Genomic DNA, 13,496 nt, shown 5'->3' on the forward strand with positions numbered 1-13,496 from the left:
GCTTCAGCTGGAAATGCCAAGTAGATGGCGCCAGACATATATCCCAAGAACCTCCTGGATGTAGCATTCAAGGAGGAAATCCAGAAGGCCATTAGGGACAATACAGAGATAAACAAAGGTCTGGTCTGTGTCCTTCAGGAGTTTCATTGCCAACGTGCATAACCCGAATGAAAGGGGTAGTTTTGCAGTGCCTCATTTTAATGTGAAGTGTACTGCCTGGTGGCACAGGTACTGTTCTTGAACCATTAGATACATAACAGCTGGCACGCACCACATAGCACTCTTGAGAAGGAGCAGATACATGCGCTCCCAATACAGACTGCCCCATATACTCAGTTTACCAGACCTATATGTGAAATACATACTGTGAGATGCACTGCGTAGATGCTGTCTAAATTTGCTTCTATGTCTGATATCCCTGTGCCCTACTTGCCCCTCGTGCCCATTACACATTACTGCCTGCTCCAGACAGACTAACCTGTGCACTGGTGACCCACATTTTGGGGGATATATTCATAGAGCACAAATATAAAACATATCAGGAATATTTATGAGAAACAGCAAACACCCTAATAGATATTATCACATATAGTGAGTTCTCTCATGAAGCCGCTGACTCTATGCCACATTCCTAAAGGAACCATTGGACTGGCCTGTGCTGTCCATCTTCCAATTTACCCCAACCCAAATAAGCTCACTACCAGCTTGTACACTGCAGTAATGGAGCAGGTTGAGTGAGCAGATCCCAGGGTGCAGGTGCAATGGTCAGTGGACCTGGGCATGGATATTACACATCATACAGAACATACTGGTTGTAAACAATTTGGTGCTTGGGGGGGGCAGAATTTACCTGGCATGGACCTGCCGAGGAGTTGCTACATTTTGGATGACATTTTATAGTGGCTGAAGCCGGCATGACAAAACACTATACAAGCCTGTGATTGGTATGTGGACTCAAAGTACGCCTGTTTTTTTATTCTATTGGCTGTAAATTTCAGTGTTCTAGCATGCCCCGGTCTTACAGCCATGTTGTGTTCTTCTCTGCATGAATATTAAATAAAATAATAAATAATAAAATGGTTAAGGAGGTAAAGGCATACTCAAAATAAGTTAGCATACCCAGTCATCAGGGCTACAAGCTGATCGATGCTTCTAAAGAAATTAAATTCCAAATACCAACACTAAACAACCAACCTCCAAAAGCAGTGCAATAGGGAGGCTCAGTACTCTTACATTCTGTATCATGCATCACACTTGCTTCGGTCAATAACTGTCTTTGATTTCCCTGGCAAATAAGAAATGTTAGCAAAAGTCCTCAACAAAATGCCACTAAACGTGCCATCCACTAAAACATTTATCTTTACCCTGTTCTGCATCTCTAACAATCACCAACAACAGGCCTTCTCAAAAGTTGCTTTGTTTGGTGATACCTGCTTGGGTAGTGAGATGTATTGTTACATCAGGCATGGGTTGGCCCCTTTAAACATCCCCAGGTTGGAGTGCTGATCATCCCTTTAGTTTACCTTAAGTAAAGAGACATTTGCTTCCTTGCTTTTGCGTGTTGAAATGTGTTGAACCTTTAGTGTAACATATTTCCATGGCCAGCCAGCACATACCTCCAACAAAGACGCCTCTTCTGAATTCATCACATATCATCATCACTGACCTTTCCCATCTGCAGTTTTCATGTACATGTGTTAAACACCACTCACACTCCATTGCTTTGCACCCCAGATCATATTTTAGCATGCATAAATATACACAACCCTCTGAATTACCTGAGCAGATGACGCTGGCATCCTGCCAGTGGCCACAGTTGTGGTTGTACCACCCTCTGTGACTGCAGCGCCACAGATAGTCTTCATAGCCGCTACATTGTACATCATCCATGAGAATGCTCCCAATGCCCTGTCCAAAGTAGGCATGTGTTGGGGAAGACAATGCCCAGCCGCATCCCAGCTCTCTGCACACCACCTGTGCATCATTGTAGTCCCAGTAGTCATGACACACCGTCCCCCAATCGTAGTTGTAATAAATCTCAACCCGTCCCTCGCATCTATTTCTTCCACCCACGAGCCGAAGTTGTGAATAATATGCTGTTAGAAAATGAAAGAACATAGAGTATCAGTAACTGCAAAATGAAACAGATTATCATTAAATTAAAGCCTTACACCATTAAAAAGCAAATTCAGTTAATGGAGATGCTAGAACTTTGGCAAGTAACGTTTGATATTTCACACTGCGTCATAGCCATGAATGCTATAATTATTATTTCTTAAATATATGTGTGTGTGTGTGTATATATCTGTATATATATTCACTGAAAAAACCATAGGTTTCAGGTACGTTATAGTTAGAAATTAGCATTTAAAAAACCTTAGAAATTCACTGAAAAACCATAGGTTTCAGGGACGTTATAGTTAGCTGGACATTTCACACGTACAAAACAATAGAAATTCCACCGTTATAGTTAGTTCAACTAACTATAACTCACGCCCCCGCAGTGCACTGCTGATGATGTCACGTATTACATCATTCATGACATGGTCAGTGACATCATTGATGACATCTCAAATGACATCACTGATGGTTTTTTCAGTGAATTTCAAAAGTTTTTTAAATGCTAATTTCTAACTATGACATCCCTATTAAGTCCCCTTGAATCCTGAAGGTCCCTGGTGGCCAAGTAGTCCACCAGGTACATTTAATAAGCGCCACAGACCTGCATTTCAGAGAGGTGTTCTGAGGCCACGCCCCTTTTTACACCACGCTGCAAACGTGACTTCTGGCACACTGCTGCTCAGAGAATGAAGTCCACTTGTGTCTTAAGGTCCCCAGGACACAAGAGGAACTCATCGCCCCACCAGCAGCGTACCAGAAGGTGCGTTTGCAGAGGGGTGTAAAAAGGGGTGTGGCCTCGGTGCACCTCTCTGCAACGCACCCCTGTGGCATTTACAAGAGGTACCTGGTGGACTATTTGGCCCCCAGGGACCTTTAGGATTGAAGGGGTACTTAATTCCCCAACTTAAAATGTGCCACAGGGTGAGTTTGCACTGTGGTGCAGGGAGAGGGGGGCCTGATGTGACAATTGTGCAAACACGCTCTGTGGCACGTTTTTAGTTGGGTGATTACATCTCCTTGAATCCTGAGGGTCCCTGAGGGCCAACTAGCCCACCAGCTACCTCCAGTAAGTGCCACAGAGCTGCGTTGCAGAGTGGTGTAAAAAGGGGGTGTGGCCTTGGACCACCACTCTGCAATGCAGCTCCCTGGCGCTTACTGGAGGTACCTGGTGGGCTAGTTGGCCCCCAAGGACCCTTGGGATTGAAGGAGACTTAATCCTCCAACTTAAAACGGGCCAAGGGCGCGTTTGCACACTTGTCAAATCAGGCCACGCCCCCTTCCAGCACCACTGTGCAAACGCGCCCCCTGGTGCGTTGTAAATTTGGGGGATTAAATCCCCTTGAGTCCTGAGGGTCCCTGGGGTCCAACTAGCCCACCAGGTACCTCCAGTAAGTGTCACAGAGCTGCGTTGCAGAGAGGTGTAAAAAGGGGCGTGGCCTTGGAAGACCTCTCTGCAACGCAGCCCTGCGGCGCATACTGGAGGTACCTGGTGGGCTAGTTGGCCCCCAGGGACCCCCAGTATTGAAGTGGAATTAATTCCCCAACTTAAAACGCGCCACAGGGCGCGTTTGCAGAGTGTTGCTGTGAGGGGGCGGAGCCTCCAGCATGATGCCGGTCTTTTTTTATTTTTGTAGGCTGTGTGGCCCCCCTTCTTTTTGCTTTATTTGGGCCCTGGGGACCCCATCCCCCAGGGCCTGACCCCTTTAAAAAAAAAAAAAATGTAAATGGGAAGGGGCCAGCGTGGCTCCCCTCCCAAGTCTAATTTCGGCTCCGGGGACCCCATCTCCTTTTTTTTTTTAAATATAGGAGGGGTGCTGTGCTGCCCCCCTCCTGAGGCCTCTATTAGCCCCAGGGACCCCATCCCCCAGGGCAGGACCTCTTTTTTTAAATTTAATTTTTTATAATTGGCACAGGGGGGCCGCATAGCCCCCCTCCTAGGCCACTCATGACCCAATCCCCCGGGGCCTGGCCTCTCCTTTAGGGACCTTGGGGGGGTCCCCAATTCCCCCACGGTCCCGCCGGCTCCCCCGCCTCCTGGGAGAGCCGGCATTGCTTTTCCACATGGGGAGCTGCTGACATGCAGCTCCCCGTGTGGAAAAGCAATGTGGTTTGGATTTTGTAAGTGAGAGCAGGAAACCTGCTCTCGCTTACAAAATCCAAACCAGAGTTTGCTATGACAGGGCGTGTGCCGCACGGCTCCCGCCCTGTCATAGCAAACAGCAGTGTCCCAGGGGTGGGCACCCCGGGACACTGCAGGAGCCGGCCCTGGGGGGTGGTGGTCCCCAGGGCCATCGAGGGCTCCAGGAGGGGGGCCGCGCGGCCCCCCTCCCTTCAAGTGCAAAATAATCCCCTCATTTAAATAATCCAATGATCACACCCCCAGATTGGCTGCTCGATTCAGACATTGCAAGGTACTGTAGGAATTGTAGTACCGGCTTTCTTTCTTCCTGAATGGATGCACAAATGTCACTGCCGGATATTCTAAAAGCCACACATTGGCCTCAGTTGTCGGTATCCATCCTAAATCCTTGTTGCTGTTCCCACTTCAGTGCCGGTCACAATTCACCTCATTTAAATAATACAATTATCACGCCCCCAGATGGGCTGCTCGATTGAGACAGTGCAAGGTACTGTGGGAATTGCATCTGGGGGCGTGATAATTGGATTTTTTAAATGAGGGGAAATGTGACCGTGTGGCACCTACTTACCCATCAGCCTCTGAGGAAGACGATTAAAAACGTGTCAGGCTGAATGACAGAAAGCTGTTAAAGGAATCGTAAATCTGCATGCCATCAATACTTAATAAAGGCTTGAAAGCATGTTGCTGTTGGAGTGCTGCTTAAACGGGTTGGGCTACCTTGGAGCATACATTTACAGGCGGCCGTCCTGCCGCAGAGCGTGCACCACCCGAAGAACCATGGGGGCCACAGGGCTCGGTATTTACTGAGCACTGATGTGGGAACAGCAACAAGGATTTAGGATGAATCCCGACAACTGAGACCAATGTGTGGCTTTTAGAATATCCGGCAGTGACGGTACTACAATTCCCACAGTTCCTTGCACTGTCTCAATCGAGCAGCCCATCTGGGGGAGTGATAATTGGATTATTTAAATGAGGGGAAATGTGACCGGCTTGCACCTCCTTATCTGTCAGCCTCAGAGGAAGAAGATTAAAGACTTCAAAAAGCGTCAGGCTGAATGACGGAAAGCTGTTAAAGGAATCGGAAATCGGCATGCCATCCATACCTAATAAAGGCTTGAAAGCATGTTGCTGTTGGAGTGCTGCTTAAACGGGTTGGGCAACCTTGGAGCATACATATATATATATATATCTATGGGAGTTGGGTTCACAGGAAATGATATATATACAGAGATGAAAGTAGTGCCCCCTACCGTGAAAAAGGCCGGGTTGGCCGAAACGCGTTGGTGAGACAGACTAGCTCTGTATTCAAATTAAAAGATAGAGTACAATACTCCAGAGTGCGGCATCCTTTGCGTTAAAAAACAAACAAATTGTGGCCACTGGTTCGGCCCAACGCCTGCACCCGCTGCTGCGCGCTCTAGCTGGGACCACATTGTTGAAAATTGAATATATGCTGGAAGCGTCCGGTTGAGAGAACGCCGTGAAATCACAAGACTCACGAGGGTAGAGCGCTGAAGGACGGAGTAGAGAGCCCCGGCTGTACAGGAGGCTCCCCAAATGTGAGTAGATTTGCCCTCGGGCATTAAAATACGTGCACTAATTCTCTATCTCGAAGCGACTTGTAAAGCGGCTAAAAGCAGAAACTGGCACCGCTGAATAATCTATCAGCTTAGTGTCGCTTCCGAATACCGTTTAATGGGGGAGTATTGTTGAAGAAACGTTGTGTAATAACCCTGTGGGATATGGTTTTCTTCGTCCAAAGCAACAGACAATATCCAAGTATCAAGGCTAAATTACAATCGACGTCAACTAAACTTCAAACATAAGTGAGAAGCCTAACGCTATCTGTTCCTCGTTAATATCGGTTGTTTGAAAACTGAAACAAACGAACAGTATAACCAAGCGGTGTAAATTCAGAATAACATACAAACAAACACTGTTGTTATATTAAGGAAAAATCAGATGCAAATTACTTACATTGTGCAACGGGAGTTACGGTATAAACAACACATGTCACAGCAATAACGCCAGTCGAATTACCGATGTGTCACCTAAACAGCCAAAACAAAACGTGACACACAACACTGTCGAGTGCAAACTAAAACTATTAGAGTACGGCACAAACAAATTACACCCAACAATGCGAGTCAAAGTACCGATGCTTTATTCGAACAGCCGAAAATAAAACGTCGTTAAATGCAAAGAAAGTTGAAACTCGCATGAAAACCACTTGACTCTTGAGGGAAAAGCTCGACGTTGTCACCATCTGAAAGAATTAAACAACTCTCAAACAATTAGCACGAACACTGATGAATGAAGATTAAAGCAAATACTTTGAGGTGAAAAGTGAGACACTAACTATAAACGGAATAGAAACGCTTTACCACATCTCTGCTAATAGGAGAGGGGTCACTAATACAGCGCTATTCAGCAGATGCAATGGAACAACACAAAGCCAAACGTGCCCAAAAAATAGCCACAATGCTCCAAGCCGGCAGTCAAACAACAACGTCAGGGCAAACTAAAAACATGCCCTTAGAGGAATTAAATCCCACATTGAAACAGCTAATTTTTCAGGTGGAAAAACAATGTAAAAAAGAAATAAGCAAAAGTTGGGAGATTCTGGCACTCCAAAAATATCTGGAAGTAGATAGAGTCCCACGTGGACTCAGAATATTTACTATGCCAACACACCCTGACACACGCACTGACATGCTAGAAGAATGGGGAGCAAATAACATGGAATGCAGCAAAAACATTATGCGGATTCTTATTAAATATGCAGAAATGGATTTAGTGGACATTCCTTCAGCCATAAAAGATCTTGAGGCCAAAATTGGTCTCTGTGATAAAGAAGAAACATTGAAGTTACGTAAGGAAATGGATGACCGCCTTGAAAAGTACGAGGACGAAATCCAACAGCGCAAGCAAAGAAAATACATTAGAGATGAAACATATTATAAACAAGGTCAAATCCTAACATTTGCAAAGCGTTTTGATGCACTTAAGACGAGCTATGCAACCAAAAGTTTGAAACCAACATGTGAAAGAGAAAGTGAATCAGATGTAAGTGGCAATGAAGCAGAGTCGACTGCCCGTAAAAATGCACCAAATACTATTTCTATTTTAGAGGAAATGCGCCTCGTGAACCTGGACCAGAACCTGTCACAAAATCAGAACCAAGGACACGGTCGAGGCAGAGGCAGAGGATATGGAAGAAACAGTTCAAAGTCTTCAGAAGTACAAGGAAAACACGAAGATCCAGGCACAAAAAGGCAATATCCCCTGAGAAACAGAACCAAGAAAAACTAATGGAGGAAAACTTGATCATCAATCTCTCTGATCACAATTTAACACCTATGGAACATAAGGTATTAAATAAAGGCCTCTCATTCAGTACAGAAAAACATTTTAATTACACTGATACGAAAATTGATATCTATGCAGAAACTAAAACTTACAAAAATACATGCAGCCAAAACATCGGCCAATAATGAAAATAAGTCAACACAAGAAAAAGATACGGAACATGATAAAAATACAAATGAGGAGCTCACCATAGCAGAAATTCCACATTTAAAAACTTTGTATGATCTAGCCAATGAATTCCAAGAAGAGACAACAACTGAGCTAGAATTGCTACAGGATTTGGACATGGAAACAAAAAAACACAAAGCAAGCGGCTTTAAGACCATCAAACTTGCACCTTCTTTGGAGTAATTCATACCGTTATTTTACAAGGGACTGCACGGATTGCCAGTGTGTAAGTGAAAGTAAATACTTATGTTTTTAAGACATCATGTAAATGAAAAAACGATGTGTGAATTGCACGCTTAGATGGCAGCCGATTATTTTGTGCATTTGGACACTGATTGGAGACAGTCCTTTGTTGCTGTTTAAAGTTGTATTCTCCAATGAAAATGCTTAAATCACGCAATTTAAACTAATGGAAATTGTGGTGCAAATGTAGCTGAGCACTAAAGAAGGCATCGCGCCGAAATGCATTTGCTCATTAAAACTGCTAATTTAAATGTGTCCCGTGAGTGCTCCATGCCTGAGCCTTCATTTTTTCCGTGACTTCACCCTGCACATTTTCATGGAAACAGAGGCACCCGTCCAGAGTTCGGCAGATAGGGTGATTTGGAGCTTTAATATATATATATATATATATATATATATATGAGACGACACAAATTTCTCCATTTTACCGGGGCCGCCGACTCTGCAGGGCAGGCTCTGAAGACAGGAACGGAGAATCCTGTTAGTAACAATGTGAAAGAAGAAGAGCCCACAGAAACGACATCCTCTCATGCTGACTCTTTATTGGGTCTGAGTGTGGCAGTTATAACTCTTGACCTTACGCGTTTCGGCGCGCATGCGCCTTGTTCACAGGTGAGTTCAATGAAGTCCCAGTGGTCAGTGGCCATCAATAAGACCACATTACCCAAAATGCATCAATATTCAAATAACAGGAAAAGTCCTTTGTATTTCACGATGCACTCGGGTGAAAAATAAAAGCACAATGCTGTTTGCTGCCACACACAAAATTACTTGCTTGAGATGGAAAATCGTAGTCTGTCAGAAAGAGGGAACACCTCCTTCTTCTCCCTTTCTCTCGGCCAACACCCAATTATCACGGAAGTCCAATCGTTGGTGTGGCCACAAAGCGAGTCATGCCCCTCCATTGAAAAGACACAAATTTCTCCATTTTACCGGGGCCGCCGACTCTGCAGGGCAGGCTCTGAAGACAGGAACGGAGAATCCTGTTAGTAACAATGTGAAAGAAGAAGAGCCCACAGAAACGACATCCTCTCATGCTGACTCTTTATTGGGTCTGAGTGTGGCAGTTATACAGCATAGTTAATATCTTCTATAAACTTATAAACAGTTTAAAATGTTTTTTTTTAATGGTTTTTCACCGTGCGCGCACCGTGCGCGCACCCCGCGATTTTTTGAAAAAAAATAAAATGTTTTTTTCACCCTTCGGGGTCCTTCAAGGACCCCCTGACAAAGGCTAGGGTGTCAGGAACTCTCTACCCTGCCCCCTTTTCACATTCTCCACCTTTCTTTTTCACTCTCACACACAAAATGGCGTCCGACACTTCCTGATTTCGGCCGATTGGAATGTTGACTGACATCTAACCACCAATCAGAATTACGCTCGCGGACATTTGGTGCGCGCACCGTGCGCGCACGGTGCACGCACGGTGCGCGCATATAGATATTTATGTACTTTTAACTGCAATTTTCTCAAGAACTACTGAACAGATTGACACCATATATGCAAAAGGCACATGCCTGACCTGAGGACTACCTCTTTGCCAAATTTCAAGTAATTCTGTTCAGCTGTTCGGGCTGTACCTTCGACTAAAGGTCCAATGGGCAAATGCATGGGGAAAACGCATTTTGGGACCCCCTGTCTTTTCTCAGCCCCCGCTTGATGAATCACCCTGAGACTTTCAGGGTAGGAGCGGAGTGGAGCACCCCTTTAGTTTTTAAAATTTCGCGGGGATTCGTCAACCGGCGCCAAAGTTATTCAAAATAGAATTTTCAGATTTCCTATGGGAACTCGGTCCTAACTATAACTATCTACTGGCGACCGCCAGTAGATAATATATATGTATATATATATATATATATATATATATATATATATATATATATATATATATATATATATATATATATATATATATATATATATATATATATAGACATATTCTCCTCAACTCCATTCAAAGACCAGACAAACAACGGGCCCTGCCAAAGCATGTACAATCGTTTTATTTACTGCACTGCCTTTCGCTGCTTTGACGCGTTTGGCTTAAAAACAAGTCTATGTCAAGGTGATTTCATGCCAAACCAACTGTGAAAATATTCCCAAATGGTTAGCATGAACTTGGAAAAAATACTAATATTACATTTACATTTAGGGTAAACATACTGGATGCATTTCATGTTTCATTTCTATAACCATTATAAAGCGACAATGTGCTTAATCCAAGTGCAAATATGCTAAAGATGCATAACCATAATTAATTTAACACAATTTATGTATTTATAACTGGACGAAAATAAAATTCCCATGGCGCAGATAATTCACTCTGTTTTATGGGAGTAATCTATGGGCTTTACTGAAGGTTCGGAGGCAGTCCATATTTTAACCTGTCAGTGTCCATTCATACTGCGTGATCTTAGTTTTCTTACAAATATAAGTCAGGAAGATATTAAAATTATAAAAAAATTTCAATATTACATTATTCCAATGCTCCAATCCCTAGGTTAAATATTAATTAGTTACAGTGTTCAGAATTCAATACAAAATTATTTGGGATCACAACTATCACCAGGCATATGCCCTTCTATACCACTAGATCAATTTCAAGGATTCTGAGTGAATGCCGTAGATATAATATCACTGACTACTGCACAAGTTCCAAATTTTAAATTTCTTACCATGTGATTACTATGCATGCCCCAAGTGAGTTAGTCCTATCTTTCCACACACATAGACAAGCCAGGTCACATCATATCATTGATGTACCTTAAATGCCACAAATGTGGGCAAGTGCCGGAGGTTCCTCACATCAACAGTTTAAGATAATACCTAACACCAATAGAAAGTGCTATAAACAGTGCAGAAGGAGATACATAAAGTGCATCATTAGTCAAACTGATTCTTGGTATCCATATTACTCTTTCACCCCAAGATAAAATAGTATATTTCAATTTCTTAAATTTAAGATAATACCTCTGGAATCCTACCTAAATCCTACTGACAGATCTTATTTAAAGACTGTGTCCTAGGTGTGCAATCAGAGAAGTAGTCTGAATAACATTTTTACCTGCTTCTATCCTCCATTTCTTCATCTTTGTTGAGCCATAGGGGAAATTTAGTTGGTAGATCCATGATATATCTGGACTCCAACTGTCTCAGTTGTCTGGTCCTATTCCCCCCTCTGATGTGTCTTTTCACCTTATCAATCACAAAGAAGTTTACTTTGGAAACATGGCTCTGATGTTTATCTGCTAAATGCCTCATTAATGGTTAAGAAAAATCAAGGTTCCTGATTGCCCTTTTATGCTACAAAACCTGCTTCCTTAGTGGAGAAATTGTACTTCCCACATACGTTAATGAACACGGGTAGGCCAGGACATATATGGAAGTCTGAGGCACAGTTAAACAAATTGCCTATTCTGTCTTGTACGTCCATTAGATGTGTAGTAAACATAAGCGTGGGAAATATGTCAGCAGGCTTTGCACTTTCCACATTTGTGGAAACCTTACACAGATCGTAACCAGGTTCCTTGATTGAGAATATCTCCATGATAACTGTGCTTGAGCTAATCTCTTAATGATTTTCCTTTTCCTTATGTGATGGCTGGATGGACAGGTAACTCCGAACCTAACACTATATCACTTTTAGGAATTATCCAATGTTTCCACATAAATTTGTAATTCTTTGTGAGCAACCATTATATATAGGGAGCCTCCAACGCTGCTGCTGCCACTATTGGGAGGAGTCACGCTGTGTTTGGCGCCGAAGCGCTGGATACATTTTGAAGAGGTGACCCGCAGCGCGGTAGCCTCCAACGCTGCTGCTACCACTATTAGGACGAGTCACGCTGTGTTTGGTGCTGGAGCACCAGATACATTTTGAAGAGGCGTGGGACGTGTGATCGGGGCATGCCTGGGAGAAAACCCATCATTGCACGGGAGAGGCTGGGGTGGGTACACCCCCTTATCTTTGGAGTCCTGACTGAGGAGCATTTTGGAAGTCGGTGAGTGAGAGCGTCCTTGGCATCCCTCAGGTCTATTTGTGACTTTGTGACCTCCTAGTTTGTGAATTCCTTTACAAAGCGGATCCTCCATACTTACCCTTCACATTTTGCCAGCTTTATTTGTAAACTGTGGGCACTCCTTAGTATGGGGAAAAGAAAGGCTAAAACCACGCTTGGGGGTGACAAAAGATCCAGGCCCAGAGCCAGCTCTTCCATACTGTCCTTCCTGAACTAGGTGATGGGGGCACTAACTGATGAGATCTCCAGCACAGAAATAGAGTTGGTGGCTAATCAGCAGATCACAACACAAGACCCAGTCGTTCCAGTGAGAGAAAGAGGCTGGTCCTTTGAGTGAGCTGGAAGACCCCGGCTGACTGGACCCTTCGCTTCCTACTGGCACTCAGATTCCTGCTACTGTGACCCAGGAACCTGTTACTAGGAAACAAGACTCCATTGCAGTCCTCAGTTGGAACATCGCCAGGGTACAGAGTAAGCTCAAAGATGTAGGGTGGCTGTGTATGATAAAGAACTATGACCTTATCTGTCGACAGGAAACGTGGGATACCGAGGGTTGTCTACATCTTGATGGTTTCTCCTCGCATTTTGTCCTAGCAACCTGCTCCTCTAGTGGACGGGCTAAGGGTGGTCTCATAACCTTAGTAAGACTGGAGCACAAGTGTACAGTAGAGGTTTTAAAGTCCAACTCCATGACCTCCCTGGGTACCCATTTAACATTCCCCAACAAGCGTAGACTGCTTCTTATTAATTTTTACAATCCCGTCACATCCACAGATGAGTCAGAGGCAATTGCCAGTTTGAAAGCACTTATTGATGATTTTTACCTAACGGAACCACCTTTTACTCTAATTATGGTTGCTGGAAATTTCAACTTGCACCCCAGTCAATCATGCACAATGACCAGGGATTCTGTCATTGAAGGCTCATTTGAACCTCAGGTGCATTTTACACATTCCCGCCTAGGCGACGCTGCAAATAGCCTTGTTTTCAACGTAACAAACTTAATGGATAGCATTCAGGATCCCCATAATTAGAGAACACCTACATTTAAGGGGGGGAAGACATTGTACTATTTTCTATTTATATTTTTGTTTCAAGTTGCTTTTTTTCTGCACTGTTGGATTGTAAGGTTTTAAGTCATCACCTGAGTGATCATAACCCAGTAACAGCATTATTTCATTGGGATAATAAATCACCAGGTTCATTACCTTTGTTTAAGGAGCTCCTGATCCCGACCGATTAGGGTCGAAGGGTGAGGTAGGCGACTATCGTCCCAGGGGATTTTATCCTCCTCGTGTCAAACAGAATTTCATATATGTTTGTCGGAATATGACTCACCACAGAGCATTTTGTTATAATTTTTTAATATCTGTTTGTTTATTAAATCCGCGCTTTGTAAAACAGTCACATCTGGGGAAACACACACAGACAA

General features: G+C 43.7%; 1 protein-coding gene across 25 annotated transcripts in view; it reads right to left on the reverse strand.

The window, feature by feature from the left end:
* The window catches only part of LOC146866844 (scavenger receptor cysteine-rich domain-containing protein DMBT1-like), a 605,183-nt gene that overhangs the window by 353,094 nt on the left and 238,593 nt on the right, over positions 1–13,496 (reverse strand). For all 25 annotated transcript variants that reach the window (XM_085602150.1, XM_085602105.1, XM_085602159.1 and 22 more), the window contains exon 7: positions 1,779–2,096. In XM_085602150.1, the coding sequence (XP_085458276.1) occupies positions 1,779–2,096 (318 nt within the window). The remainder of the gene's footprint in view (positions 1–1,778; positions 2,097–13,496) is intronic.

The sequence above is a fragment of the Triturus cristatus genome, chromosome 1_2 (assembly GCF_964204655.1).
Source record: "Triturus cristatus chromosome 1_2, aTriCri1.1, whole genome shotgun sequence".
In the NCBI taxonomy this organism is placed as follows: Eukaryota; Metazoa; Chordata; class Amphibia; order Caudata; family Salamandridae; genus Triturus; species Triturus cristatus.